The sequence below is a fragment of the Anomaloglossus baeobatrachus genome, chromosome 3 (assembly GCF_048569485.1).
Source record: "Anomaloglossus baeobatrachus isolate aAnoBae1 chromosome 3, aAnoBae1.hap1, whole genome shotgun sequence".
NCBI classification, from domain to species: Eukaryota; Metazoa; Chordata; class Amphibia; order Anura; family Aromobatidae; genus Anomaloglossus; species Anomaloglossus baeobatrachus.
The window spans coordinates 660,331,119-660,356,049 of NC_134355.1; the positions used below are offsets into that span (position 1 = coordinate 660,331,119).

The 24,931-nt window shown below is 44.9% G+C and overlaps 1 protein-coding gene across 2 annotated transcripts in view; it reads left to right on the plus strand.

Annotated features, from left to right (window-relative positions):
- The window catches only part of LOC142296997 (cytochrome P450 2C5-like), a 150,592-nt gene that overhangs the window by 107,144 nt on the left and 18,517 nt on the right, over window positions 1-24,931 (plus strand). For both annotated transcript variants that reach the window (XM_075341199.1, XM_075341198.1), the window contains 2 exons: window positions 365-506; window positions 22,625-22,809. In XM_075341199.1, the coding sequence (XP_075197314.1) occupies window positions 365-506; window positions 22,625-22,809 (327 nt within the window). The remainder of the gene's footprint in view (window positions 1-364; window positions 507-22,624; window positions 22,810-24,931) is intronic.

Here is a 24,931-nt window from a genome sequence, read left to right on the forward strand (position 1 = left end):
AGGTAAGTCCGTGTGACGGGTGTTAGCGATGTTGTGCGCCACGGGCAGCGATTTGCCCGTGACGCACAACCGACGGGGGCGGATACACTCGCTAGCGATATCGGTACCGATATCGCAGCGTGTAAAATACCCTTAAGTGTCGCACCCCCCAAATGGGGCGGAACGCATGTACAAATTCAGACTAGTGAAGTGGAGTGGAACCCAGTCGGCCATCACCCGACTCCCTCCTACAAGTCCTCTTTAAGGGAGTCAAGTTATAACCTGGCAAGCTTGCCTAATTACACTTTGATCTAATATTCTTGCTGTTTCTTATCTATATGTTTTATGGTGTTCCCTGATATATTTCATATTTTGTACATTTCAGGAGAAACCAGATCCTGAGTTATATTTTCATGATGAAAACTTAACATCTCTTGTGTCAGACTTGCTCTTTGCTGGAATAGAGACATCTGCTACCACCCTGAGATGGGCCCTTCTAATTATGATGAAATATCCTGAAATTCAAAGTAAGGAGAAAACAAAATTTTTTAATTGAATTTCAACCTTTTGAACACCATTTCATGTTTGAAATTAGCAATGTACTCTAAAAACACACATGCATCTTTTATCTGTGGATTTTCCATATTTAATTCTAGTCTAAGAGGAAAATCCACACATAAAACTCAAAGTAATTGCAATAGACATTGACATGTTTCTGATTTCCATCAGTTTCCACTGAGGAAAAAAACACAGTGAGAATGTGATTTCTATAACTCTCATCAACTTTGGTGGAAATGTAAAGCACTGTATTTTTTGCACAACAACAAAAGCTAGTTATGGTAACTTAACCTTGGAGAGTCTCAAATTATGAAGTTATAGTGCACCAATCACCAGAATTTTCCTATATAAAGCCTAAACCTATACTGGCACTACCAGGCTGATTCTATACAGAAAAAACGCTAAACCTCTAAAAACAGATATTTATTGATTAAAGTTAAAATTGGTCAAAGCCTTGTAACACAATTAGCTACAACGGTTAGTAAACACACAGCAAAAGTCATGCAGGGGTGAGTACATATAAGTAGGGTAAACCATATAGTGTGAGATAGTCCGGTGTATACAGATTGTTCTCTCAAAGATGGTATAGGAGTATAAGCTTATGGGACTGGGCTAAGATTCCCTAGTTTCACTCCTTCCTGACCGCGGAGGTTAATACACCATAATTTTTTGGGCGCCCCCGCTTAACGTCTACTTGCCCTATCAACCCTGTACTTAGCAACATGCCATATCCATACCCATCACAATGGGAGGTGCAGGTAGTGCTGAAGTCAGAGTATTACAATCACACATTGCACAAGGTCAGTATTGAGGATATAAGTAATAGTAATGCGCTGTTGGTCATATAATCAGTCCCAGATGGGACAACTATACAAATTGTCCTATTAAAGAACACTCCAGTCTAGAGACAGCAAATGGTATAGACACATCTATATACAAGGGTCCTTTGATCAACAGAACATTATAGGCCCATAAGACAGTACGTCCCATTAAGGGGTTAAACTTATCTTGCTGGTAATTTGCCTCCTAGAAGAATCCCATGGCATTTCCCCCCAATTTTTTGGGCTTCATCAGGGGTGTTACCGAGCCGTGAAAAATTCACTATACTTCAGGCCACCTAAGTGAAAATACAATGCAATAACAATAGTGAAGTGAATATGACCAACAGTGCATTACTATTACTTATATCCTCAAATGTTTCATCATAGTCTTCTCCATATTTTTGAGAATAACCTTTAGATACGAGTCTTGCTCGGTATCGTTCAGCTTTGCCATTGGTTTGGCATTTTACTTTAAAAACCCATTTGCAACCTATAGCTTTTCTTCCTTCTGGTAATTCTGTCAGTGTCCATGTCTTTGAGTCATGCATTCAATTTATTTCTGTTGCCTTTATCCATTTATTAGCTTCTTCTTCAGGAAGTCGAGATATGTCTTCCCAAGAGGTAGGCTCATAAATTTTGCTTGTACTTGCCTTGTATGAAAGATATCTTTGTGGTTTTCTTTTGTTTTCTCTTATTGAACATCTTGGTTCTGCGTCTGTTTGTAGTTGTATGTCTTCATTTTCAGTATTCTGTTTTTCATCAATTTCAACATCTTTTTCATCAGATGTTCTTTCAATTATATCACTGCTGTTTTTCTCATTTTTTGTTTCTAGTGAAATCATAGTGTCTTCATTTAGCAATAGACGTCCCAGAAATTTCGAGCTCCCCCCTGATGTCCCGAACAAGGGTCAAATGACAAATACAATAACTGAATAGAACTAACTAGAAACTAAATGGCTAAACTCAATGGAAAACAACAACCTCCTGTGCTGCGACAGTAATGGCCTTAATTGCAGAACAAAAGACGGTGATTATAGGATGTTAGCTAAAATCCTTCAGGTCATTCGACCCGTTGCTGGGTTCCAAAGGTAGAAATGTTAAATGAACCCTCTCTGGGACTTCTAGTATTAGATCCTCAATGAATGTCACAGCGGTTACTCACCGTAACTCTGTCTGTTTTGGGATCTAGGATTCTATATCCTTTGCAATTTTCACTATATCCAACAAACATTCCTTCTATGGAACTGTTTTGAAGTTTGGAACGTTTTTCTGTTGGAATAAATACAAAAATTTTACATCCACAAACTCTTAAATGATTCACACTTGGTTTCTTACCCTGCCACAGTTCATATGGGGTTTTTTTCAGTTTTCTAGAAGAAAAGTCGGTTCTGTAGGTAAGTAGCTGTGATTGCTGCTTCACCCCAAAATTTCTCTGGTAGTTTGGAATCTGTCAGCATACATCTTATCATTTCAGTCAGAGTTCTGTTTTTCCTTTCTGATACCCCATTTTGTTCAGGTGTGTATGGACAGTCTTTTGATGCTCTATACCATTTTGTCTTAAGTAGTTTTCTATTTCGTGTCCTGTGAATTTACCTCCATTATCACTTTTAATGACAATTGGCTTCCTCTGAAACTTGTTATTCGACTTTGTCACGTAGTCTACTAATTTATTGAAAACTTCACTTTTTTTCTTGATCAAGTATGTGACTGTGTATCTTGAGTAGTCATCTATAAAAGTCACTATATATCTATTGCCTCCTGATGTAGTCACTTTTGTGGGTCCACATACATCAGTATGCACCAAATCAAGTGGTCTTGTGCTTTTCGTCTCACTTTCTTTAGGTATAGATATTCTTCTAGCTTTAGATTGTATACAACATTCACATCTTACGGTAATTGAGCAATCAGATATCAATAAATCCTTTGTCAATTATTTCTTTTGTAGCTCCATTATACTTTCAGGATGTCTGTGTCCTAAGGTACCGTCACACTAAGCGACGCTCCAGCAATCCCACCAGCAACCTGACCTGGCAGGGATCGCTGGAGTGTCGCTACACGGGTTTCTGGTGAGCTGTCACACAGGCAGATCTCACCAGCAACCAGTGACCAGCCCCCAGCCAGCAGCGTCGTGTGGAAGCGATGCTGCGCTTGGTAACTAAGGTAAATATCGGGTAACCAACCCGATATTTACCTTGGTTACCAGCGCACACCGCTTAGCGCTGGCTCCCTGCACACCTAGCCACAGTACACATCGGGTTAATTACCCAATGTGTACTCTGCTACGTGTGCAGGCAGCAGGAGCCGGCTTCTGCGGACGCTGGTAACCACAGTAAACATCGGGTAACCAAGAAGCCCTTACCTTGGTTACCCGATATTTACCTTCGTTACTAGCGTCCGCCGCTCTCACACTGCCAGTGCCAGCTCCCTGTTCCCTGCACTCCTAGCCACAGTACACATCGGGTTAATTACCCGATGTGTACTCCAGCTACGTGTGCAGGGAGCAGGGAGCCGGCACTGGCAGCGTGAGAGCGGCGGACGCTAGTAACTAAGGTAAATATCGGGTAACCAAGGTAAGGGCTTCTTGGTTACCCGATGTTTACCATGGTTACCAGCATCCGCAGAAGCCGGCTCCTGCTGCCTGCACATTCAGTTGTTGCTCTCTCACTGTCACACACAGCGATGTGTGCTTCACAGCGGGAGAGCAACAACTAAAAAATGGTCTAAGACATTCAGCAACAACCAGCGACCTCACAGCAGGGGCGAGATTGTTGCTGGATGTCACACACAGCGACATCACTAGCAACATCGCTGCTACGTCACAAAAGTCGTGCCTCAGCAGCGATGTTGCTAGCGATGTTGCTTAGTGTGACGTGGCCTTTAGACGTCTATGCCAAATGTGAAAACAATTCTTGTGATCATTTGTACACAACTTAATCTGTTCCTTTAATGTGTCTAGATTATATAATTGTTCATCTGCCTTGACATTGGTTATTATCTTATTTCCCGCTAGGATTGTACATTCATCAACTTTGAATTTTACAGTAAGGCTGGGTTCACACATAGCGACAGCGACAACGACGTAGCTGTTACGTCACCATTTTCTGTGACGTAGCAGCGACCTTGTAAGTCGCTGTTATGATCGCTGCTTAGCTGTCAAACACAGCAGAAGCAGCAGCGATCATAACGTCGCTACATGTGCAGAGAGCAGGGAGCCGCGCACACTGCTTAGCGCTGGCTCCCTGCTCTCCTAGCTACAGTACACATCGGGTTAATTAACCTGATGTGTACTGCAGCTACATGTGCAGAGAGCAGCGCACACTGCTTAGCGCTGGCTCCCTGCACTCCTAGCTACAGTACACATCGGGTTAATTACCTGATGTGTACTGTAGCTACATGTGCAGAGAGCAGGGAGCCGCGCACACTGCTTAGCGCTGGCTCCCTGCTCTCCTAGCTACAGTACACATCGGGTTAATTAACCCGAGGTGTACTGCAGCTACATGTGCAGAGAGCAGGGAGCCGGCACTGGCAGCGTGAGAGCGGCGGAGGCTGGTAACGAAGGTAAATATCGGGTAACCACCTTGGTTACCCGATGTTTACCCTGGTTACAGCTTACCGCAGCTGCCAGACGCCGGCTCCTGCTCTCTGCTCGCTTCATTTCGTCGCTCTCTCGCTGTCACACACAGCGATCTGTGTGTCACAGCGAGAGAGCAACAATAAAAAAACGAACCAGAGCTGTGTGTAACGAGCAGTGATCTCACAGCAGGGGCCAGATCGCTGCTCAGTGTCACACACAGCGAGATCGCTAATGAGGTCACTGCTGCGTCACAAAAACCGTGACGTAGCAGCGATTTTGGTAGCGATCTCGCTATGTGTGAAGCACCCCTAAGTCCTTTAGCTGTTAGACGTTTTACAGATAACAACCATCCTTCTAATCCTGGAACATATACAGTCATATGAAAAAGTTTGGGCACCCCTATTAATGTTAACCTTTTTTCTTTATAACAATTTGGGTTTTTGCAACAGCTATTTCAGTTTCATATATCTAATAACTGATGGAGTGCGTAATATTTCTGGATTGAAATGAGGTTTATTGTACAAACTGAAAATGTGCAATCCGCATTTCAACAAAATTTGACCGGTGCAAAAGTAAGGGCACCCTTATCAATTTCTTAATTTGAACCCTCCTAACTACTTTTTACTGACTTACTAAAGCACTAAATTGGTTTTGTAACTTCATTGAACTTTGAACTTCATAGGCAGGTGTATCCAATCATGAGAAAAGGTATTTAAGGTGGCCACTTGCAAGTTGTTCTCCTATTTGAATCTCAATACAGCGCACGTTGCCCAAGGAGAAGCTTTATGGGAGAGTGATGCGAAAGAAGCCGTTTCTGCAAGCATGCCACAAACAGAGTCGCCTGAGGTATTCAAAAGCACATTTCGACAAGCCAGTTACATTTTGGACGAAGGTCCTGTGGACTGATGAAACAAAGATTGAGTTGTTTGGTCATACAAAAAGGCGTTATGCATGGAGGCAAAAAAACACGGCATTCCAAGAAAAGCACTTGCTGCTTGGTGGAGGTTCCATCATGCTTTGGGGCTGTGTGGCCAATGCCGGCACCGGGAATCTTGTTAAAGTTGAGGGTCGCATGGATTTAACTCAGTATCAGCAGATTCTTGACAATAATATGCAAGAATCAGTGACGAAGTTGAAGTTACGCAGGGGATGGATATTTCAGCAAGACAATGATCCAAAACACCGCTCCAAATCTACTCAGGCATTCATACAGAGGAACAATTACAATGTTCTGGAATGGCCATCCCAGTCCCCAGACCTGAATATCATTGAACATCTGTGGAATGATTTGAAGCGGGCTGTCTATGCTCGGCGACCATCAAACTTAACTGAACTGGAATTGTTTTGTAAACAGGAATGGTCAAATATACCTTCATCCAGGATCCAGGAACTCATTAAAAGCTACAGGAAGTGACTAGAGGCTGTTATTTTTGCAAAAGGAGGATCTACAAAATATTAATGTCACTTTTATGTTGAGGTGCCCATACTTTTGCACCGGTCAAATTTTGTTTAAATGCGGATTGAACATTTTCTGTTAGTACAATAAACCTCATTTCAATCCAGAAATATTACTCAGTCCATAAGTTATTAGAAATATGAAACTGAAATAGCTGTTGCAAAAACCCAAATTGTTATAAAGAAAAAAGGTTAACATTAATAGGGGTGCCCAAACTTTTTCATATGACTGTAACACATCCTGTACAAGTATTTTGAATCATGTCCAAACTTATTAGAGCAGTTTAGCATTCCTTGTCCAATACCTTCCACAGTTATTTTGCTCTCATCTGCAAGATAAATGGCTTCCTTCTTATTTAAATCAAGTTCAGTAAAGAAATCTTTATTACTTGTCATATGACTTGTTGCTCCTGAGTCAATAAACCAACCTGATGATGATTTCTTATCAGTTACTTTAAATCTGCCATTCCAATTATTTACACATGAATCTGAAATTGTGTTTTTCACCTTCTGTGTATTCTCTTTATGGTGTAATTTCTGTTGTTCTGCTTTCCATATAGTACAGTCTTTCTTTAAATGTCCCTTTTTCTTACATCTGAAACATTCTCTTGTCTCTTTATCATAGGGTCTCTTTGATTCTGTAGCTTTAAGAGCATTTCCACCATCTTTTTCAGGAGAATCATTTGTTTGCGCTTTCCTTCTTTGATATTCATCTATGTGTCTGGTCTTCACAAACTCCAATGTAATGCCTTCTTAAGGTTTTGTCTCAGGTGCGTTTATTAAAGCAGTGAATGAATCCGGTAAACTGCACAATAATATTGCTGCTACATTGCTATCCTTAATATTTTCACCAATTGATCTCAGCTGTGATATCACTTCCATCATAGCAAATATATGCTTCTGCATGTCATTGTCTGCACTCAGTCTCATGCTGTAAAGCTTTCTTAGCAGAAATAACTTGTGATTTCAGTTGGGTTTTTCATGTAGCTTTCTTAATGATTTCCACATTCCCTGTGCTGTTTCCTCATTCCTTAAATGGATTAATTGAGAATCTTCCACTAGTAGGCTGATAGTAGCTCTTGCTTGTCTATTTTTCTTATCCCATGTCTGGTTATTATCATTGGGTCTATCTGTGACTCCCCTGGACTATCAGCTCGTCACAGGGTATTGCACAATCTGCCCTCCCGTGCAGTATCCACCTCCTTCTTGGTTTTGGGTCCCTAACTATATGGTATTGCCTACATCAGCTAATCAAACCCTAGATACACCCTGCACCACACCCACCAAATACACCAGTGGACGGCTTGAGTGGAATAGAGTCGCCCACCTGGGGGGTTGTAGAAGGAAGGTCAGGGGTGTTAGTGCTAGAGAGTCGGGTCTGAGAAGTGGAAGTGAGAGGAGGTCAGGAGCAGGGCTCCTGGGAAACAGTCTAGGTAGCATACAGTGGTCTGGGCCTAGAGGAGCTGGACCCCCGGTCGCAGGGGATCATGGCAAGGGGCACGGATCTGTCGAGGAGGATAGCCGGCAGCCTTGCACCATCACCGGGCTGGGACAAGGACCAAGCTCCCCTCAGCGGCAGCGGTGTCCAGAGACTTGTTTGACCAGTTGTCGGTATCAGCTTAATGGACTGAGTCGTGGCAAGGGGCACAGATCTGTTTTAGGAAGACAGCTGGCGACCTTGCACCATCACCCGCCTGGGACCAAGGAACAACGGGGTAGTGGACCCTAACTCGGGGAGTAGCTTCAGGTAACCCGATAATTTACCCAAGGAGAACGGAGTCTTCAAGAGCCATTCCCACCCGCTCCAAAATTGGGGTACTAACGCAACGAGGGGGATAGGACTTTCCACTCAAAACGGTCCAGAAAATCCCAAGCGTGAACCCTGAGAGCAAGCTCTCACGCTTAGCCATAGTGGGGAGCGGGACCCGGCAAGTTTCATACTACCGGGACCATTAAAGAAGTAAACTGAGTGCCAGGAGGCAGGTCACGGATCACCAGGCAGCACCATTGAGGACGGGACCCGAACTAAGCTCCCCTCAGCAGCAGCAGTGTCCAGAGACTTGTTGGACCAGTTGTCGGTGTCAGCTTAATGGACTGAGTGAGTACCACAGTGACCCACTTGCACCCAACGGCACTTCCCCACCATCACCGAGCCCCGGGGTATTCCCCCCTACCCGTGGAGGGTCACAACACCTCGCTGCCCCATTTCATTATCCCCGGGTACTTCCAACTGCAGCGATGGTACTCCTAAATTACCACATACCACGGGTGGCGTCAGGAACTTTATAAAGTCCCATGTAAATAACAACCCTTTATTTGAGTGGCCGCACGACCCCCGGGTCCGGAGACCCTCGAGCCACCGAGCACCTAGATCCAAGCAGGTCGGCTGCTGGCACGGGGGCGGCACACCTCAAATTCCTGGCGTCACAAACAGGATACGAGCAGGACCCACTTACCTGGGTGATGTGCACCTTAGAAGTCGAAACCATGAGTCAAAATTCCTGTTTCACGCCATTTCCGCCATCTTCCACCATCTTTTCGTGCCAAAACGCCGTCTTCTCCATGAAAGTGCGCAAAGTAGAAGCCCTGTCCTTCGTCCTGAGAGTCAGCCCGGAACCAGAAGTTCCCAGAGGGCCACAGCATCGAGTACTGGGCGAAAACCGATGGGCGTGATGGGATGTAGCAGCGGAAGAGAAGCAGGGATGCCAGGACTCTGTGATAACGTTCCTGGACGATGCAGAGGAAACATGGTGGAGCGGAGCTGGTCACCGGTAGATGCCGTTCCCGGGACCGCGACTAGAGATGAGCGAACTGGCCGTGGTTCGGCTCGAGTTCGGTTCCCCGAACGGAGGTCTCGTTCGAGTTCGGTTCGGCGAACTTTCGACGAACCAAACTCGAACCAATAGGATATAATGGGAGGCAATCACAAACACATAAAAATGCATTATAAATGTACACATACAGTTAATAAACATTGCCATAACACTTACCGGTCCCCGCGATCCTTCCTGCACTCTGTCTCCTGCCGCTATTCCATCCGATGATCGCTGAATCCTCCCGGTGACCAGCACTGCCAACAGAGATGCAGGACCTATCGTGACGTCAAAATAGCCATGTGACCAGTCACGTGGCTATTATCTCATTGGCTACAGACTGGTCACATGACTATGACGCGTCATGTAGGACCTGCGAGTGCATCTCTCCGGTACACGGTGCACATTTGTGTATCGCCGTGTAAGGGCGACATGCTCTAGCACACGGTCGACTCCCCGTTCCGTTGGGGACCGGCTGACACAGCCGGTCATTAACGGAGATCACCGTTGCCATAGCAATGCAGTTAGCGGTAACGTCACCGCTAACCGCGGCTCCGGGAGCACCGTTGCTATGGTAACGCGTCTGTCAGCGTTACCGCTGTTACTGCTGACAGCCAGCAGCACTGATCACTCACGGAGTGAAGGCTGCACGCTGCTTCCCGTGCAGCCTTCACGGAGTGAAGGCTGCACGGGGAGCAGCAGCGTCTTCCCCCATGCAGCAGTGATGGAGCAGAGCTGCATTTGTTGAACGAGAAAGACAGAAGACCATGGATCGTGGAGGGCTGACAGGGAGTAATAAAGATGGAGTCTCTAATGTGTCTGTGTATTTATTTCTATTAAAGTATTTTTTCTCTGTGTGGTGTCTTTTTTTAACCCTTTATTGGAGATTCTTAATGGCCGGGTCAAACGTGCCTGACATTAAGAATCTCTGGCTTAATACTAGCTAGTAAAACAAAGGTAGTATTAACTCATTATTACCCAACAAGCCACCCGGCTTCAGGGCTGTTGGAAGAGGTGGATACAGCGCCAGATGATGGCGCTTCTATGAGAGCGCCATTTTCTGGGGCGGCTGCGGACTGCAATTCGCAGCAGAGGCGCCCAGAAACCTCGGGCTAACCTGTGCTGCGGATTCCAATCCCCAGCTGCCTAGTTGTACCCGGCTGGACACAAATATGGGGCGAAGCCTACGTCATTTGTTTTTTAATTATTTCATGAAATAAGTGAAATAATTAAAAAAACGGGCTTCCCTATATTTTTGGTTCCCAGCCGGGTACAAATAGGCAACTGGGGGTTGGAGGCAGCCCGTGGCTGCCTGCTGTACCTGGCTAGCATACAAAAATATGGCGAAGCCCACGTCATTTTTCTGGTGGGCAAAAAACTTCTGCATACAGTCCTGGATGGAGTTTGCTGAGCCTTGTAGTTCTGCAGCTGCTGTCTGCTCTTCTCCATACAGACAGACAGCAGCTGCAGAACTACAAGGCTCAGCATACTCCATCCAGGACTGTATGCAAGAGTTTTTTGCCCCCTGAAAAAATTATGTGGGGTATTTTTGTATGCTAGCCAGGTACAGCAGGCAGGTACGGCTGCCCCCAACCCCCAGTTGCCTATTTGTACCCGGCTGGGAACCAAAAATAAAGGGAAGCCCTTTTTTTATTATTTCATGAATTTCATGAAATAATTAGAAAACAAATGACGTAGGCTTCGCACCATTTTTGTGTCCAGCCATGTACAACTAGGCAGCTGGGGATTGGAATCCGCAGCACAGGTTGGCCTGAGCTTTCTGTGCCCCACTGCTGCGAATTGCAGTCTGCAGCCGCCTCAGAAAATGGCACTTTCATAGAAGCGCCATCTTCTGGCGCTGTATCCAACTCTTCCAGCACCTGCCTGCTATACCTGGGTAGCATACAAAAATATGGCGAAGCTCACGTCCTTTTTTTGTAGTTTTTTGGCAAAAAAAATAAAAAATGCTTCCCTGGATTTTCCATTGCCAGTGAAGGTAACACCAAGCAGTGGGGGTTAGCAGCCAGTAGCTGCTTGGATTACCCTTAGCTAGCAATACAAAAAATGCAGCCGGAGCCCATATATATTTTTTTTAATTATTTATTTAAATAACTATAAACAAAATGGGCTTCCCTGTATTTTGATTGCTGGACATCACAGTGCTGTAAAAATAAATCTTTAAAAAAAATGACGTAGCGCTCCGCGGTATTTTTGATTCTCAGCGCAGATAAAGCAGACAGCTATGGGTTGCCACCCCCATCTGCCTGCCGTTAGTTTGGTTGGCAATCAAAATACAGGGAAGCCCATTTATTTTTTCTATTTAAAAAATAGTTAAAAAAAAATGACGTTGGGTCCCCCCATTTTTGATAGCCAGCTAGGGTAAAGCAGACGGCTGTAGCCTGAAAACCACAGCTGGCAGCTTTACCGTGGTTGGGGATCCAATGTGGAGGTCCCCCCAGGCTCTTTTTTTATAATTATTTTATAAATATTAATAATTACACAATAAAAGTAGGGTCCCCCCCAAATTGGATCACCAGCCAAGGTAAAGCGGACAGCTGTGGTCTGGTATTCTCAGGGTGGGAAGGTCCATAGTTATTGGGCCTTCACATCCTAAAAATAGCAGGCCGCAGGCACCCCAGACGTGGCGCATCCACTAGATGCGCCAATCTTGGCGCTTCACCCCAGCTCATCCCGTGCCCTGGTGCAGTGGCAAACGGGGTAATAAATCGGGTTGATACTAGCTGTAAAGTCACCTGAGATCAAGCCCAGCAGTTTGTGATGTCATGGCGTCTATTAGATACCCAACATCATAAACTGTCAGTACTAACAAAAATAAAAATTGACAAAAGAAATGTATTTGAAAAAACAGTCCCCAAAATGTTTCCTCTTTCACCAATTTATTGTAAGAAAAAAAATAAAGGGGTCCCATGACGACTCTGGACCGTCTATAATATGACGGGAGACACTCAGGGAACGTATCCCCCATTTTCTAGGAGTGCGGACCCTTCATGTGAGGAGTGTGGGTGCAATGAATCTGCACTCACTCTCCCCGGGTCCACAGCAGCAGAGTCCATGTCGTAATGGTTGCTACCAAAGCTGCAATGCCCTGCTCATGAGGTAAGGACATGCCTAATCAGGAGAACTATTCTACATTTCCAAATATTGGAATTTGCTGATATTATTGCTATTCCACCTACTATATATTGGGGATAGGATCTTGGAGATGGAATACCCCTTTAAGTCCAGTTATCCAGCTGAATGAATACTTAACAACAGAGCTCGCTATTTAGATGTGTTTTCTTGTGGCGTATAACGGACTCTCATGTTTGGTAGTCGTTCAGTAGGGAAACTATAAAAGCAAATCCCTCCATTTGGAAATGTAATATATAGCTCTCCTGATCAATTATGTTCCTTACCTCATGAGCAGGTCATTGCAGTAATAATAATAATTTATTCATTTATATAGCGTTATTAATTCCATAGCGCTGTATGTCTTTGTAGTGTGGGAGGAAACCGGAGTACCCGGAGGAAACCCACGCAAACACGGGGAGAACATACAAACTCCTTGCAGATGGTGTCCTTGGTGAGAACCAGGACCTCAGCGCTGCAAGACTGCAGTGCTAACCACTGAGCCACCGTGCCGCCCATTTAGCTTACAGATGCATAACCACCACTTACTGTGTCTGAACGCAGGAAGCTGAGCTGACAGCCGCTCTGTGCATGCGGCAGTGTCTATTGTGAAGGAGAGGGCCGTGGGGGGATCAACGCTGCACAGGTACCGTGGGACACCGGGGAACACCGGTGGGGTTATAGGGGGTGACCTGGCAGGGCCTGGGGAGGAGTTTTCTGTCGCATGTGTCATGGCACATGCGACAGAAATCAGAGGAGTAGGGTGAATGCGGCCGGCGCGCTGCTGTGCGCGCGGCCATCTTGGATTTCTGGGAGGGCATCGGGGGGGGCACTTTGGCGACACCGGGGGACCGGAGGGGACCGGGGAGGAGATTTATCATGTTTGTTCATGCCAGATGGGAGATAAATAATTTTTTACCGGCGCTGTCATTTACTGTAACGTGATCATCGGTGTACGGTGTATACCTGTGATCACGTGAGTGGGGACCGGAAAAACCGTCCTGAATCATGATCTCCAGGGTCTCAGCTAGCCCTGAAACCCCGGAGATTTTCTGACGCTGGGGGGCGTTATTCACTTATTTCTGCCTGCTCTTTATAAACGGCAGATCAGAATAAGGCTACATTAACACAACCGATCCATTTTTGCGGTCTGCAAAAAACAGTCCGTTTTTTTTCACGGGTGCATCCGTGTGGCATCCATTTCCGTTCCGTAGACGGTCCGTATGTCATCTGTTTGTCATCCGTGTGCCTTCTGTTTTTTTTGTGTACTGCAAAAAAACTAAAGGAGGGTAAATGCATAAATTTACCCAGGATCCATAGCTTCATCCTACATGAGGCGGTCACATATTCACTCCAGTGCCATTTTCTACTGCTTTTCACAGCGTAGAGCGCTCTGGTGATTTTCTTGTGCTTGTGCACTTCATATCAGTCTTTTCTGTCATTATAATGGCAGAAAGACACATAATGTCCCACTCTCCTGCATTTTGTAATTTTGCACCCTTTGGTGCCTTTCATGTGGCACTAAGGGGTGCTTAGCTTTGTATTTAGCCAAAAAAATGAAAAAAAAAAAATGACGTAGGGTTCCCCCTATTTTTGTAGACAGCTAGGATAAAGCAGACGGCTGCAGCCTGCAGACCACAGCTGGCAACCTCACCTTGGCTGGTAATCCAAAACTGAGGGCACCCCACGCTGTTATTTTAAATTAAATAAATAATTAAAAAAAAAAAAAACACGTAGGGGTCCCCCCAAAATTGGATCACCAGCCAAGGTAAAACAGACAGCTGGGGTCTGATATTCTCAGACTAGGGAGGTCCATGGTTATTGGACTCTCCCCAGCCTAAAAATAGCAGGCCGCAGCCGCCCCAGAAGTGGCGCATCCATTAGATGTGCCAATCCTGGTGCTTCGCCCCAGCTCATCCCGTGCCCTGGTGCGGTGGCAAACGGGGTAATATATGGGGTTAATACCAGATGTGTAATGTCACCTGGCATCAAGCCCTGGGGTTGGTGAGGTCAGCCGTCTATCAGATACCCGACATCACCAACCCAGTCAGTAATAAAAAAAAATAGACGACAAACACATTTTTATTAGAAAAAACACTCCCCAATACATTCCCTGTTTAACCAATTTATTAGAAAGAAAAACAAATCCAGGTCTGGTATATTCCAAGGGGTTGCCATGACGATCCATACTGTCCCAGTCAATGAAGAGCAGGATGTTCCCCATTGGCTGGGAGAGCAGTGCAGTGACCTGAGCTAACATCAATGGGTCAGCCCAGGTCACTGCATGGGATGACAAGTGCTGCTGTCAGCGAGGTACATTACCTGCGCTGATCTCCTGCACTGCTGACAGCACCTGTCACTAAGTTCAATGACCGCCGCCTTCACAGCCAAGTATCGCGAGAGGCCCGTGACGTCACCGCTAGTCAGTCTGGGGTCGGAAGCGAGAGAAGGTGATGTGACAAGCGGCGGCCATGGAGGACAGTGACAGCGCTGAGGTCGGGACTTCATCACCGCAGGTAAGCCGAGCGGGACCATGTGTGCAGAGTGCCAGGAGGACGTCAGTGTCGTGGACTGCATGGCTGGGGACGTGTGTGTGTGTGTGTGTGTGTGTGTATGTGTACATGCCGCGTGCAGGAGGGGGTGGAGCGAGCTGAGCGGGGAAGTGTGGGCTTCATGCACGTAACTAGGATAAACATCGGGTTACTAACCAAAGCGCTTTGCTTGGATTCCCGATGTTTATCTTGGTTACCAGCTTCTGGCAGGCTGCCAGCGATGGCTCCTGCACACTGTAGCTGTAAAAAGCCCTGCTTTTTGCTGCTAGAACCGTTCTCGAACGTATCTAGAACTATCGAGCTCTAGCAAAAAGCTTGAGTTCTAGTTCTATCTAGAACAGCCCCCAAAATCACTCGAGCCGCGAACTGGAGAACCTCGAACCGCAAACCGCGCTCAACTCTAACCGCGACCTGGATTGAGGAAGAAACGGAACAGCTTTGCAGAAGGATGCGGACGCAGTTCCTGTTCATACTGAACTATTGGAGGGAAGAGATGAGGAGCCTAGCGGTGGCGGTGCGAGCCCGTGAGATTGAAATCCCACGTGAAGAGAGGGTAAGCGGTTGCCCAGTTCTTGTTGATTACCATAATTCCGGCCAATATGGCTGTGGGATCCGGACTGCCCCCGCTCCTGGCGAGCACTCCGCCACCACCAACCCTGTCCTCGGCGGACGCCGAGCTGCCTGCTCCCATCATGGCAGCAGAACCTTCAGTCCCCGTTCAGGAAGAATTAGCTGCAGAGCCCCCGGTTCCATAACCCGACCAAGTCCCGACAGCGGTCACCCCGACACCGGCCCAACCAGACCCGGCCGTTCACCGGGCCCGTCCTTAGAGGCGGAGCACCCGGACTCTGCAACCCCGGCTGCGGAGCAGTTGGTATATCTACCTATAAAAGCGGAGGTGGAACCTGAGGAGTTGCCGGTTCCGCCACCGTGCGGCATCCCGACTGCTGTTGGGACTGCAAGAGTACAGTTAAAGCCTATGCCAACTAGGGAGCTGAGGCTGGACGCTGACGCCACCTACTGGGAATGACAAAAGCAGAGCTGCAAATGGAGATGACAGCACAAGACCGGCGATGACGTGAACTTGCCGTAAAAAAGGAGCAGGTGAGGAGCACTGCTTTCCGAGTCCGAGGGCCACGGTGCCGTGGTCTAGTGGATCGTTTTGACCCCGTTCAGGGATGGCGGTTCATCCGGGAGGTAGGCCTCATAGCTGGGGTGTTTGTGTCCCGACGGGACGTGGTATAGCACCTTCCCAGGGGACACCCCGAGTGGAATCTGGAGCCAGAGGATATGGTCACCTATACTCGGCATTGTGGAGAGCGGGGATGGTGTGCCCTAGAGGTGACCAGGCACGTGATGTTGGAGGAAGAGTGTGTGGCAGAGTCTGTGGTGCGTAGCCGCAAGGAAGCATGGTTACAGGACCCGGCCAACTAATGTTATTTGCAGAGTGTTAGGTATCTGTGTTTTCTTTTATTGTTTTACTAAGTTTGTTATTTTCCATATAGAGTGATGTTATGAAACAACAAAAGTATTAATCAACCGGTTAAATCAATAGAGAAAGTCACAAGATTAAGTAAAGTTGATACAGCGTGTACACCAGGTGCATGGACTTCGTTATATTTATGCATCTGTAATTTTTGGTAGTAAATATGGACCATGGTCATGGGACTGGTTGTGACCAATACAGACTTGTGTATTGTAGATAGTTGCACCTCCTGTGCCTCCTAGAGTCGTCTTTTGCAACACCCGGGACCTTAACCTGGTCACGGACCCACAGATAGGTATGCAGCGGGTCAGGTTGTTTGGGTGGTGAGTTAATGGGATCCGGAACATTGGGACTTTACTGTCGCAGGAAGAGGCTGCAAAGGAGCATATTGAGCCTCCGCTACTAACATAATCGGTAGCGTTCCATTGTTGATTTGATTAACTTAAAATTTACGTAACGTTTAAGTGAAAAACCTCCCTAATGTGGGATGAAACCTGTTAATAAAAATGTTTCCTCTTTCTATTCTGCAGTGTAAAATAAATAAATAAATAAATAAACCTCTGATGTCCTGTAGCTCGAGGACGAGCTATGTTTAACCAAGGGGAAATGTGACGCCCCTGGACTATCAGGTCGTCACAGGGTATTGCACAATCTGCCCTCCCGTGCAGTATCCACCTCCTTCTTGGTTTTGGGTCCCTAACTATATGGTGTTGCCTACATCAGTTAATCAAACTCTAGATACACCATGCACCACACCCACCAAACACACCAGTGGACGGCTTGAGTGGAATAGAGTCGCCCACCTGGGGGGTTGGAGAAGGGAGGTCAGGGGTGTTAGTGGTGGAGAGTCGGGTCTGAGAAGTGGAAGTGAGAGGAGGTCAGGAGCAGGGCTCCTGGGAAACAGTCTAGGTAGCAGACGGTGGTCTGGGCCTAGAGGAGCTGGACCCCCGGTTGCAGGGGATCATGGCAAGGGGCACGGATCTGTCGAGGAGGGTAGCCGGCAGCCTTGCACCATCACCGGGCTGGGACAAGGACCAAGCTCCCCTCAGCGGCAGCGGTGTCTAGAGACTTGTTTGACCAGTTGTCGGTATCAGCTTAATGGACTGAGTAAGTACCAGAGTGACACCCTTGCACCCAATGGCACTTCCCCACCATCACCGAGCCCCAGGGTATTCCCCCTACCTGTAGAGGGTCACAACACCTGGCTGCCCCATTCCATCACTCCCAACTGCAGCATTGGTACACCTAAATTACCACATACCACGGGTGGCGTCACAAACTTTATAAAGTCCTTTGTAAATAACCCCCATTTATTTGAGTGGCCGCATGACTCCCGGGTCTGCATACCCTTGAGCCACAGAGCACCCAGATCCGAGCAGCTCGGCTGCTAGCACGGGGGCGGCACATATCTGTAGTGATTACTTCCCATAAATCATCTTTAGACAAGATCTCCACTTTGAACTTCCATAACTGATAATTTTCATTATTCAGCTTAGCTACTGTGAGCTTTAGCTCTGTGCTACTCATCATTAACTTTTCTTACTTGTTTTGGAGAGAATTGTTCTGAAGAATTCTTCTGCATTCACCAGGGTCTCGCTGAGCTTTCTGGTGTCCTGGGTTCCTGGGATCATTTGGTTTCTGGGATCTTGTGTGCCGGGGAATCTTGAGTGTCTGGTATCCTGGGATCTTTGTGTGCCTGGGCCCATAACCTGTTGCACAGCTTCTAACTTCCCAGTTACAGAAGAAAGTTCACAGAGCAGATTACATAGGATAGCAAGTTCTTTACTTCTCAGCATAAGGTAAAATATGTACAGTGATAAAGCATTGCATCAGGAAGAGAAAGCGAAACTAGAAAGAAAAATAACAAGAGACTTTCTACAATACAGTGAGTAAGGAAAGAGCACAACATCGGCATCTACTGCCAGATCATCACAAAGTCATCCTTCAAACAAACAAAGAAGTCCTTCAACTGTTGTATATACCAACAAGCACATCACACTTTGCATCAAGTTAACATGTTATACAGGTTACTGTCAGGATTCTATATGGTTAGTGTTTGAAGTCAAAACTAAGAAAAACAATGTTGTATCTAGTGATGAGTGAGGAGCACTGAAATATTTGAGTGCTTGGTACTCGATTCGAGCAGGTCAGACGTTTCGACAGGCTCAACTCAAGCACCGTGTATGTGGGAAGTCAATTTGAAACAGGAGGTCTGTGGGGCAAGAAAAATGCTAGAATGGAAGGAAAACACACTGAAATGGAAAAGGAACAGTATAGGGAAGATGCCTTCATACAACTCTGACTCCCAGGTCGCTGTTGGGAACATTGTTGCCAGAGTATTACTTCACCTTTTACGGACTGACAATAAAACATAGAAAACCGTAGATAACATGGATTTTATAGGAAAAAATGTTACAAAACATTCTTTCCTGCATAATGACTTGTTTGTAAGGCAAAATTATAAAAAGAAAAAAACCTTCTCTATGCCTTAGTAGCTGGGCCATCCCATCTCTCACCGTATTTACCCGTCTCGTATGACTACAGTAGATGACATTGTAGAAGGGGAAACACCCAACGGTAAATGCAATTTTAACTTTTTAGTACCTTATCTAGGCATGTGGGGTGTGTGGCATGATCAGATACATCCTGTTTAATTTATGAAGAAGGGACTCTGAAACTCATAAAGCCTAAGCGGACAATGCAAAAACTGCCAAAAATTAGAAGGAAGAGGGACTCTCATTCACCCTGTATTAGACATAAAGGAGAGCCTAATAAAATTGTTAGGTAATGGGACTCCTAGACTCATAAAGCCTATGCAGAAGGGCTGAAAAAATTAGAATGAAGGACTGCAATACACACTGAAAAAGACGTAGAGACTGGGCTCAGAAAATATTTTTTTTTCCAATTTTGAAGAAGTGGGACTCCTGGACAGGTAAAGCCTATGCACTAAGTACATGGGCTGAAAAACATTTACCCTTGGAGGATATACATCTACAGTATATATGTAAGGAATTGTAGAGGTAGGCCTCAAGCACATCATGAAAAAATTATGATAGAAGCCATCATGCACACCCTGGAAAAATTCAGAGCAAGGGTCACATGATGACCCCCTAAAAATTATGAGTGAGGGATGCCGGTTTACTCTCGTAAAATATGGAGCAAGGGCCACCTGATGACCCTCCTAAAATTTTTGAGAAAGGTCCGCCTGTATACCCTCTTAATAATTGGAGCAAGGGCTGCCTGATGACCTTCTAAATATTTTAAGCAAGGAGAGCCTACTTACCCTCTTCAAGTTTGGAGTCAGGGCCTCCTGAGGACCCTTTAAAAATTTTGATTGAGAACTGCCTGTTTACCCATTTAAAATTTTGAGCAAGGGCCACCTGGTGATCCTCCAAAAATTTGGAGATAGGGCCGCCTGATTGCCTTCTTAAAATTTGAAACGAGGGCTGCATGATGACCCTGTAGATATGGTGAAGAAGGACAAGAAAAATAAGAAGAATCCTTGAACTATATACCCTTTCTTGGGTGGGAAGGAGTGTATGAGAATATACCAAAAAAAGGAACATGTAAATCCAATCTAGGTCTTGCTCATTTTGATAAGACTCAGCCTGGCTGTCAGCATTTTCAGTTGATAGGCACCACAGTCAGCTGGGAAGTTGGAGAGTTGTAGCAGGGGGATAAATGGGGTACCACCTCTAAGGACTGTACTATTTGTGAAGTTGAGGTAGAGGAAGATGAGGAAAGAACACTTGATTCAGCACTTGCTACCCACTGTAGCACATGCTCTTTCTGGCCCTCATCTAAAAGTTGTACAGCTGGGTGGCTCCCAAAGAAAGCGAGTGGAGTATCCCGTCCAGTAACAGAACTTGTCAGTTGTCTTTGGCGAGGATGAGCCAGTATTTGTTCAGTAGAGCTTTCACAAACGTTAGCACCTACCCCACTTAAACCTTGAACACTATGCTTATTCCCCCTTCCACCATGACCTCTGAATTTCCCACTCATGTTTGATGTACCCTTTCCCTCTTTTAACCAGATGTTTCACAACTCTAGTCCCACACTGTTTAGATAATGAAATAGCAATTTTTAGCTCAACCACAGAATGGCTATTATTTACCTGAGGGAATACCGATTTTTAGTTGGAGGACTAATTTTCCACTATTTAGATAATGAAAAAGCAATTTTTAGCTCCACTGCAGAATGGCCAATATTTAGATGTGGAAATTTCAAGTTTTAGCTGGAGGTCTGATATTTTCACTACATAAATAATGAAATAGCAATTTTGAGCTCCACCCCAGAATGGCCACTATTTAGGTAATGAAATAGCAATTTTAGCTCCACCACAGAATGGACACTATTTAGATGAGAAAATAGCCATTTTTAGCAGAATTTTTAGCTGAAAGACAGATTTTCCCACTATTTAGATAATGACATTTCCATATTAAATGAATAAAATTAAAATAAATAAATAATAAATAAATTAAATTTTAGCTCCACCACATAATCGCCACTATTTAGTTAAGGAAAACAATTTTTAGGTGGAGCAATGATATTTCACTATTTAGAAAATGAAATATCAATGTTTAGCTTGGCCACAAAATGACCACCGTTTAAATACTGTTTAGATGAGGAAATAACAATTTTTAGCTGAAGCACTGATTTCCACTATTTAGATATTGAAAAAGCAATTTTTAGCTCGACCACAGAATGGCCATTATTTATATATTAAATTAATTGTTACCTCCACCACAAATGGATACTGTTAAGATGAGGAAATAGCATTTTTTAGCTGAAGCACTGATTTTACACTATTTACATGATGAAAAAGCAATTTTTAGGTCAATCACAGAATGGCCACTATGTAGTTGAGGAAATATAAATTTTTAACTGGAGCACTGATTTCCACTATTTAGATAATGAAAAAGCAATTTTGAGCTCGACCACAGAATGGCTACTTATTTAGATGAGGAAATAGCAATTTTAAGCTCGACCACAGAAAGGCCTTTATTTAGATATTATTAAATTAATTGTTAGCTCCACCACAAAATGAATACTCTTTAGATGAGGAAATAGCAATGTTTAGCTGGAGCACTGATTTTCCATTATTTAGATAATGAAATAGCAATATTTTAGCTCTACCACAGAATGGCCACTATTTAGGTGAAGAAATACCAATTTTAAACTCCAGCACCCATTTTCCACTATTTAGATAATGAAATGGCAATTTTTAGCTCCACCACAGAATAACCGCTATTTAACACTAGAAGTCTCAGAAATTTCGAGCTCCCCCTGAAGTCCCAAAAGTGGGTCAAATGACCCTTACTCCAAACTGAATAGAACTAACTAGAAACTAAATGGCTAAACTCAATGAAAAACAACAACCTCCTGTGGTGCGACAGTAATGGCCTTAATTACAGAACAAAAGACGGTGATTATAGGATGTTAGCTAAAATCCTTCTGGTCATTCGACCCGCCTCTGGGTTCCAAAGGTAGAAATGTTAAATGACCCCTCTCTGGGACTTTTAGTGTTAAATGAGGATATAGCAAGTTTGAGCTGGATCACACAATTGGCAACGTTCCCTGTGCTGCATGTCCCTACACTTCCCTATTTTAAACTATCGCCCTCCGTCCTAACTATCAGGACTACCTATGATTAAGCCCTATAGCTAAGCTGTCTAGCAACAGCGGCATCAGCACCGTCCCGAAGCTTTAGCAATCATAAAATGGTGCAGACTCTGCATGTCCATTTTTTATATGCAGATGGATATATCCGGCAGCCAATGACACAAGCCCTTGTGTCTGAATGTTGTGGATTTTTTATGGCCCCTGATTTGCTGCCAGAACAAGCACATGTAAAGTTAAGAAAAAAAAAAAATATCTGCTGTTCATCTGACGTCTCCCCACCCCCTCATCAAACATCTTCCCCCATTCATCACACAGCACCACTATCCTAGCCAAAATAATAGTGAGGAATTAGAAAAGCTAAACAAAAACGAAAATTACCTAATTTTGACAAAAATGGTCAGAAATCCAAACCCGAGCCAAGAGCCCCAAGGGTCGTACTGAATTTGAAATTGGTGACTCTTTTCTGAACAAGTTCTTTCATCTCTAGTCATCATTACACATGTTCTGAAAAAAGGTGGAGAAAAGGTTGGTGGATGGAAGGGGCTTACAAATCATCATTCCATATGACCAGTATTGAAAAATCAGGTTTTAACTATGACTTGGAAATATTAAGGTAATTATTTCTTCAATAACAGAAAATGTTCAAAAAGAAATTGAGAAGGTCATCGGTTCAGCTGAGCCTCAGATGACGCATCGTAAACACATGCCGTACACAGACGCTGTAATCCATGAGGTTCAGAGATTCGCCAATGTTGTGCCTACCAATCTGCCACATATGACTACTCAAGATGTCACCCTGAATGGCTTCTTCCTACCAAAAGTAAGAAGTAAAACATTATATTGTCTGGATTTTCTTTTAATTCAAGAACGTTTCTGTTCCTCTTTGGTTTAAATGAACTATTTAATTTCACAACTTATAAGAGTTCTTTTGAGTCTCCCCACTGAATTCACTGGATACTGCAAAAAATGTCATAGTTTGCAGGCAACTTGTAACATAACTCATGCAATAAATTAAACTAAAGCCTGCTTTACATGTGTCGATCGCATTTGCGATCACACCCGCCCCCATCGTTTGTGCTGCACGGGCAATTTCTTTCCCGTGTCGCACAATGTTGTAACCCCCCGTCACACGTACTTACCTACCAAACGACCTCGCTGTGGGCGGCGAACATCCTCTTCCTGAAGTGGGAGGGACGTTCGGCATCACAGCGACGTCACACAGCGGTCGGCCAATAGAAGCGGAGGGTCGGAGATGAGCGGGACGTAAACATCCCGCCCACCTCCTTCCTTCAGCATTGCCGGCAGGACGCAGGTAAGCTGTGTTCATCGTTCCCGGGGTGTCACACGGAGCGACGTGTGCTGCCTCGGGAACAATGAACAACCGGACGTTCGATTTTTTGAAAATGAGCAACATGTCAGCGATGAATGAGAAGGTGAGTATTTCTGCTCGTTCATAGCTGTCACACGCTACGATATCACTAACGATGCCGGATGTGCGTCACTTACGACATGACCCCGCCGACATCTCGTTAGATATATAGTAGCGTGTAAAGCCCGCTTTAGAGTGGTGCTTGAAAGTTTTCGATTTTCCAAATTTCTTCAAAATTTTAACATAATACAACAGATTTCTCCAAATTGTAGAGAAACAGAAAAATATTAAACAAATGAGTCCAATAAATTAGACATAATTTTACTAGTTAGGAAAATGATTCAATATCACATCTGGGAATGGAAAAAATAGGTGAACCTTTGCTTTTAGTATTATATCTGGTGTGAATCCCTTGTGCAGCAATAGCTGCATCTAAACATTCTCATAATTGTTGATTAGTCCTGCTTGTTGTAATTTTAGCCCATTCCTCCATAAAAAACAACTTCACTTCTTCTATGTTGGTGGTTCTCTCCCATTAACTGCTCACTTCAGTTCCTTACTCAACATGTCTATAGGATTAAGGTCAGGACTTTGACTTGTTCATTCTAAAACACCCACGGGGAAAGTGTCCTGTGGATATATCCGCAGGACATTCCGCAGGAACTTCCAGAAAACCGCAGCACAACTTTGTCTGTTTTAATGCTGCGGTTGTATTGCGGAATGTCCTGCGGATATGCTGCGGTCATTTTGCATTGAGGATACAGTACCATGGCTTCGGCACTGCATCCTCAATGCAGAACAAGTGCTGAGTGATCGGAGACTTCACACTTACCTCCATCACGCAGCACTTCACTTTCCGGCTGTGTCTGTCTGCACTTTGCAGGAGAAGGTGGGCGGGCCTGAACTAGCTCCGGCTGTCACATGACTGGAGCTCGTGCAGGCCCCATCCACCTCCTGCTGCCCGCTCCTGGCTCCACTGTGCTCCTCTGCACTGGAGGAAGTGACTCCGGTGTCTTCTATCAAGGCAGGTAAGTATGGGATTGTACATAAAAATCCGCAGGAATAATTGACATGCTTCAGATTTTTCCACAGGGAAATTTGCATTATTTCCGCTACGGAAAAAATGCAGCATGGGCACAGCACTTTTAAAATGCCATAGAAATGGCTCACTGTACTGCAGATTTTTGAGAAATCCGCGGAATTTCTGAGAAAAAATCGCGGTAAATTTCACGAATTTTCCGCAGCGTGGGCACATGGCCTTATTCTTTTTTTAACTATTCTTTTGTAGAATGATTCTTTTGCTTTGAGTCATTGTCTTTCTCTGTGACCCCTGTCTAGGGATGAGCAGACCCAGACTGTAAAAGTCCGGATCCGTACGGTTTCAAAGATGTCCGGATGCTGGATCCGGGCTCTGGATTCCGTCTATTTAATCCAGATATGGAACTCAAGAAATTAAAAAAATAAATAGAGGAAAAATAAAGAAAATAAGAATGATTGTTGCTCCTGCACGGCTGTACACAGCTCCTGCAACCTCCCTGGGCAGCTCATCATTGCTCATCCATATGCACTGCTT